Source organism: Bos taurus, chromosome 22 (genome assembly GCF_002263795.3).
Source record: "Bos taurus isolate L1 Dominette 01449 registration number 42190680 breed Hereford chromosome 22, ARS-UCD2.0, whole genome shotgun sequence".
Classification (NCBI taxonomy): Eukaryota; Metazoa; Chordata; class Mammalia; order Artiodactyla; family Bovidae; genus Bos; species Bos taurus.
This window is the reverse complement of record NC_037349.1, coordinates 10,449,082-10,456,217: the sequence shown is the minus strand read 5'-3', so window position 1 is coordinate 10,456,217 and position 7,136 is coordinate 10,449,082. Positions and strand designations below refer to the sequence as shown.

The 7,136-nt window shown below is 49.6% G+C and overlaps 1 protein-coding gene across 27 annotated transcripts in view; it reads right to left on the bottom strand.

Annotated features, from left to right (window-relative positions):
- Positions 1-222: 222 nt before the first annotated feature.
- The window catches only part of LRRFIP2 (LRR binding FLII interacting protein 2), a 108,936-nt gene continuing 102,022 nt past the window's right edge, over positions 223-7,136 (bottom strand). For 26 of the 27 annotated variants that reach the window (XM_005222411.5, XM_005222418.5, XM_005222420.5 and 23 more), the window contains 4 exons: positions 3,057-3,177; positions 1,589-1,668; positions 907-1,011; positions 223-488 (listed from right to left, as the gene is read on the bottom strand). In XM_005222411.5, coding sequence (XP_005222468.1) covers positions 378-488; positions 907-1,011; positions 1,589-1,668; positions 3,057-3,177 — 417 coding nt within the window. In that variant the 3' untranslated portion in view covers positions 223-377. 27 annotated transcript variants of the gene reach the window in all.

The following is a 7,136-nucleotide window of genomic DNA, read 5'->3' as shown; positions in this document are numbered from 1 at the left end:
TGGAGATCACTGTAGTCTGAATTGCACCGTGGAGAAGGCACTTGTGTTTCTGAGGTCTCCAGGAAGTATCTCAGCGGGCGCTGAGCCGCTGTCCTCCAGAGCCGGGCCCAGTCACTGAGGCGGCTGGGGAAAATGGTGAGTAAACTTGATTCTAAAATTACGGAAATAAAAAATAACGGCATGGACTAGTTCTTAGTCTAGAATCAAACTACACACAAAGTGTTCATTCATGAAGATTCAAACCTGTTTCATTCTCTCATAAATTAGAAAATACAAAGGTGGCTATCTGAATGCCAAAGCTCAAACAGTCCTGAAAGGGGTCTGCGTCAGTGGCCGAAGGGCAGCCCCTCGGGGCGGGCCTGGGGCCGGGCGGGGCCCTACTGCTGGGCCAGCAGCGCCGTCCTGTTGGCCTTCATCTTCTCCAGCCGCTTGGCCAGGTGGCTGTTGGTCATCTCCATCTCCTCGATCTTGTCCAGTGCTGTTCGGAGCTGCAGACGGGAAGAGAGCGGTCACTTGTCGTGGTCAGAAACAAAGCCCGCAGGGCTTTCCTCTGCACTCTCGGGGAGATGGAATCACTGCCAGGCAGGGTGGCTACAGGGCACCCAGCGGTCGCTATGTTTTCAGCCAGCCAGAGGTGTGAACCAGTGGTGCTGAGAGATAGGGCGTACAGACACACACCTCATCTAAAACAAAAATGAAACCTTTTCCTCACTATCTGAGCAAAACATAAAGTAAATGGCAGTCCCCGTGCAGGTCACAGAGAAACCAACACAGAGTAAATGATCCCACTGCTGTGTCACTGAAGACTGGAGCCACGATGAAATTCCTTACACAGCAAAGAATGTGTTTCCAAAGGAGCTTTTCTTTTTAGGAACGTTATTTCAAGAAGCATAATAAAGTAAGTACCTCTCTTTGTAGCTTCCTCTTCTCTGCTTTCAGCTCATCCTCGACTTTCTCCGCATTCTCAGCAGCGGTTCTGTATCTCAGCACCTGCCCCTCCAGGCGGCTGATCTGTGAACACGAGAACAGTCCTCAGGGGCTGCCACGGAGCCACCAGCTGTTTCGCAGCCAAGATGGAAACACAAGTCATAACAGACTCCAAGCAAGCGAGCACTGACGAGCCCCTCAGGGCGAGCCAGAGGTCCTCTCAACCCAACTGCTATTTATAAACCAAGAACTGTCATCCTTCGAGAGGATGAGCTGTGCAGTCATTACAGGGCCAGTTTCCCATGTTCGGTTTTATGACGACTACATTGTTTAAGAGCCACAATAACATCGCGGGAGGAGATGCCCCGAATGGAGAAGTCATTAGGCTTTCTAAAATGTGCAAGAAGGGAATATATCATAAAGTACCATCTTCTTGAATTGGCTCCAAGAAATGGAAGTATAGCTTCAGTCTTCCTTCATAGAGAAGGCAGAAGTCCTCTGTTGGCTTCTCCACTTTAACATGGAGCTTTTCTAGAAATCCAACTGCAGAGACAGCTCAAAGAAACCTAGGCGCTCATGGGGTTAGCCACTGAGATGCAGGAAGCAGATGTGTTGTCAGGGGGCCTGAAATCACTTGGCACCACACACAGGAAGGACTTACACTTTGCTCCAAGGTGGTTATATCCTGTTCCGCTTTTGAAAGCTTAAACTTGTATTCACTAATTTGTCTGTTGGCGTCTCCTAGAAGAGAAAAGAATAATAAACCTCTTGCAGAGATGCAGGTGTGATGAGAGGTGGTGAGGCCTGCCTGCTGCCCAGGAGAGGGCCGTGCAGTGCAAAGCACACAGGCCACCGCAGCAGCTCCCTTCACCGGTCCTGGCACATCTGTGCTCCGGGACATGCCTTGTTACTGAAGCACCTAGAAGAAATTCTGATGCGTGCAAGTAGAGCTCTAATCAAGGAGCCCTGCTGTAAACACAGCAGGGCCCCTGCCCTGGCTCCCCTGACCCCAGGCACCCTGCTCTCCACACCAGGGCCCCTTCTCCCCACCTCCGAGTCTAGCCCAGCCATTAAGGTCCTCAGTTTTCACCTTCTTCATGACCCTCCATAGTTAACTATAGCTTCTCCTTCCTTTGTTGCATTTTTTTGCACTCTTAGGACATTTATCATGTTTCCCTAACATTATATAGAACATAGGACAGCACAGGTCCACGGGTATGTCTCAGCTTCTTGAATCCACCTCTGTTTCCAGCTAAGTGCTCCGCACATAATGTACGCTTAATATTTACTGAAATAAATGCTTTTCAGTAGTATGTTGTGATAATGCGTTAGGGATAGAGCTGGAAATCATTAGTTTGTTTCTAGGTCAGATATACAGCTATTTAAAACAAGAAGTTCAGAAATCCTGGGGGAGAAAAATTCCTTCCAGCAATCCAAATTTAACAAAAATGTTAATGGTAAGTTCTAATTAAGCTTTTGTCCAAAAAGGCCTATGTGGCCTTACTCAGAATATGTAGAGGAAAAAGGTCATGGCGGAACCAGTATTTTAAAATAAGTTATCAGAAATGCCTTATTGAAATTGGAAAAACAAAAAAGTCTCCCCTGTGTGGATTATACATTCTTCATATACAGATGTCTCCCTACTGTGGAATACTGGGGATACAGTAGGTGTTTTTACAACATTCAGTAATGTGGGGCAAAACCAGAAAGGCAGGAAAACTGAATTCAGATAAACTGAATGGGCTTACTTTGTGGCCTGTTTTAAATTCCATCTAATAAAGACTATTTCTGGGAAAATTCTGAAACCACTCTGCAGTGGTGTGAGTTAGTTCCGAATATATCCCTCCAATCATCTAAGATAAACTCCCCAGAAAAACTTATCAGTAGGAAGGATGCTTACAGATGACACAGGAATGTGAAAAAGGACAGTGTCACGATGTCACTAGCTGCAAGATGTTCTAGAAATCATGTCACCCAGAGGGGAGAGCACTACCAGGAAGCACACCAGCTAGAAGCAGGCTCTTCAGTCCGTGACTGACTGGGACAGCTTTTCTGGTCCCCCTGAGGGCTGATCTTTGGAACCACAGGCTCGCGCAGCCCACCCAGGGGAGCGTGCGGCCCAGGCTCACTCTGCATCTCGATGAGCTGCAGGTCCGAGCCATTCTGCAGCTCTGCCAGGTCGCCCGCTGTGCCGTCTCTCCCGGAGCACTTCTGCCGCTCCTCCTCCAACTGCAGCTTCAGCTTTCTAATCTGAAGAAGGAAAGGCTCATCAGTGAGACCCAGCCTCTCAAATGAAACAGATGTTTTGCCCCGTGGCCACATCTTAGAATAAGGCCACAGATGATTCACTCAGAGACCCTCCTAACTCTGCTCAGGTGCTGGAGGTCAGCTGTGAACAAATGTTCAAACAGAGAGAGCTCCAGGACCAGGGGTCCTAATGAAAATAGCCATATTTCATTATTTGTGTTCATCTGTAGAAAAGCACATCTTAGGGTATTTTTAAGTTTTTGTTTAAAATGGAAAACCCCACGGCAGTTAGATGTTTCTTGTTCTAATTTGAGAGTTAGGTCAAATATTCTTATTTAGAAAGCTGTATACAGAAATAATTGGAAATATATTTTTGAGTTTGGCTACAAAATTTACCATATTTTACCCCAAATAGAGGCCATTTATAGCAGCTTACTCATTAATAGCCCCAAACAAGAAACTGTTGAAATGTCCATCAACAGAAGGGTAAAGCAAATAGTGGTCCATGTATATACAAAGGAATTACTGCTTGGCCAAAGAAGCGAATATACTGCTGACACATGCAGGAAAATGGTGACTTTCAAGCTAAGTATATGCAGTGCAGAAAACTCCAGAAAATACAAACTGAAGAGACAAAAAGGTACATCGGTGGTTTCTGGAGAAGGGGAGGAGGTGGGAGAGGAAGGAAGGTTTACAAAGGGACTCAGGGACTTGGGTTTATGCACGTTTTTACCATGCTGATTGGGGTGACGTTTCACAGGCTGCTGTCCCCCCAAAGTTCGTATATTACAGTCCTAAGCCCAGTGCCTCACAGTGTGATCTTATTTTGGAAACAAAGTCACTGCAGAGGCTCTTAGTTGAGATGAAATGATACTGGAATAGGTGGGCCTTGAGTCTGGTGTGCCTGGGGTCCTTAATCAGAAGAGTGCCGCGCGGACAGAGGGGAGCCGTGTGACAGAGAACGTGGTCAGCAAGCCCAGGGGCCCAGCGGCTGGCCGTCGGGAAGAGGCCTGGGAGGCCCCCGCAGGCCTCCGGAGGGGCCGCGCTGCTGACACACCACCCTGGGCCCTCGCCTCCACAGTGGGAGAGCCCTCTGCCCTGCACCGCCCACCCTGTGGTGCTCTGTCACTGCGCCCCTGGAAACTATCTACGGATGTGCACCTGCACATTTTAAGTGTGTGCCCAGGTGGTGCTTGTGTGCCAGCACAGGTGACGTAAGAGATGTGCTTTCAGTCCTGGGGTCGGGAAGATCCCCTGGAGGAGGGCATCGCAACCCGCCCCGGTGTTCTTGCCTGGAGAATCCCCTGGACAGAGGAGCCTGGCGGGCTCCAGTCCGTGGGGTCACACGGAGTCGGACACGACTAAGCACACACACAACAGCTTATTTTATGTCAATTATAACCTAAGTTTTTTAATTTATAAAATAAAAGATAAACTTGAGGGACTTTGGATTGGGAAAAAAGGTCCAGCTGGAGACAGCAGTCCCATGAATGGAAAAGAAGATTAGATGGACAGAGCTGAGCTGAGGGTGAGGCCTCTAGCCCACCCTGTTTCCTTCCACGCTGCACGGCCGGGACTGGAGCCTCAGGCAGAAGGTGGGAGGCGCGCTCTAGAATCCTGACGAGCCTGAAACACAAGTCCAGCACACCCACGGCGAAGGTGCCCAACCAAACAGCCAGCCACATCAGGCTTCACAGAAACTCGGATGGGCCCCACCAACAAGCTGCCCACCAGCTTTTTAGTATTTCACTTTTAAACAGAAAACTAAATAAATCTACATAAAAGAACATCTGGAATGAAACAAACTATGCAGACAGAAAAAATTAAAGGGGAGCAAATCAACCAACCTATCAATGTTGTCTGAGATAAGTGAAAATGCATCCTTGAAATGACTTCAGAACTACAACTCCGTAAAAACAAGAAGGCAAAGTTGAGAACATCTTTTAGAAAGCAGAACACATGAGATAAAAGGGATGGAAAACCAGGAGAGAGAGTATCTGGCTTGAGACCTATTCCCCTTCCCCCCCAAGTCAGAAATCAAAGTCGAGCTCCCCAAATGCCTACAACACTTAGCCCCAGAGACGCAGGAAGCAGAGCCCGCCATCCTCGCCCACGTGGGGCCACCTCTGGGGCCAAGCCCAGGCCTCACCACGCCTCCCGTGCCCTTCCTCCTCGGGTCAAAGGTGAAGCTGCGTGCTCAGAGTGCCGACCGTCCTTAGCTCCATCCCCAGGGGGCACTGGACCAAGTGTGCCTGCCCCTCCACGGGGAAGGGTGAGCTGGGCACCAGGACTGAACCCATCCTTCCCGACAGCTTTGCCCTTTCAGCCACAACATCACTACCCGCCTCAGGGCAGCCAGGACTAACTCATCTTCCCTGTCGTTCCTCCTTGTGTCCATCTCAGGAAGGCTCACCCTCCCTCCCCTGTGCTCGTCCCCAAAGGACCCTAGATGAGCCCGACTCTGTCTCCACTTCCTAACCTTCCCCAAAGCCCCACCCTTGCGCTGCCCCCTCTGGTTACCTTCTGTCATCAGCAGCCCCTCCGTCCCCTCTGCACGTGCCCATCACCCGAGCCTGCTCCCCCGAGGGGCTGCTTCCCCTGCAGCCCGGCAGCCCCTCACCCCTGCTGAGCCCGAGGACGGATCAGGGTCCCTTGCTCTCCTTGCTGTTGCGCACTCGCCTCCCTCTGGCTCCCTGAACTCCTAATGCAGCTCCCAATCACATCTCCTCTTTATAAACACTCACCACCATCACCCCGCACTCTCGTCACCTTTGTGGCTCCTAACATACCCGCAAGGTTATTCCTGCCTCAAATGTTGGCAAATTCAAAACCCATCTGAGCAGAGGATCTCTTACAATGAATCCCTCGGTTTCTGGAACAAGGATCTTGCCATCTACCCCACCCCACCCTCAGCTGCTTGCTCCCACTGTCATGTACCAGATCTTTTCACTGCACACCAGCCAGCCCTACCCAGTGCAGCCCCGTGCATCTTCCAACCACTACTCTTGATCTTTCCAGTTCATTCTCTCTGCACCCAACTCCAAAAATCCTTCCACTCCACAGGCACCTACGACCATTGTCTGCATCTTCTCTCCATTGTGCCTTGATGTCTTCCTGGATTTCCCATAAAGCTCCTTACCCAGCTTAATCTCAAGGCTTATCAACACTCTGGCATATGTCTGCCGGAGTCTCACTTGGTGAAATCTAACACTCTGCTCACTCCATGCCTACACCTATGCTGCTAAATGTGCCTGGAGAAACAACAATGCTTTCACACAAAATGCCAAACCGCATCACTGAACTTTCATAACACCAGGGAGAAAGGAGAGAATGGGCCACACTTCCAGAGGGGGAAAACAGGTCACAGATAAAAATACCAAAAATCAAAATATCCTTGAAATTCTCAATAGCCAAACACAGGAGGCCAGAAAACACTGAAACAATTTCTTTGAAAAACAAGATGAATGCAAATGATTACAACAAAGAAGTCCATACCCACATCAAACTGTTAATTGAATAAAGGGGTAAGGTGACATTTTCATTCCTGTTAAGAAAAATTTATTGCCCCCAAACTGTTCTCCAGAAGCTGCTGGGGGATGTACCCGAGCAAGAGAATGGAGGTGGAGGGAGGGAGGCCTAAGACGCCGCGGAATGGGGTCCAGCCTGGAGCTGTACAGGCAAAGGGAACCTCAGATGATGAGCAGGGTGGTAAGGTCTCTGTCCCCAGGGAGTGAGCCAGCATGTTCAGAAGGGCTGAGCCAGACGTGTCAGGAACCAGAAAATGGAACTGAGGGAACACAGGAGGCATCGGAAACACCGAGTGTGGGCCGAAACCATTGCTGGAGTCTGCAGCTACGAGAAGCCAGGACACAGGAAACCAAGCACGTGATGAGGCAACCACGGTCCTGATCTGAGGGGAACCACGGAGATGTGAAGGAGATGAACCCCAGAATACGCCCCGC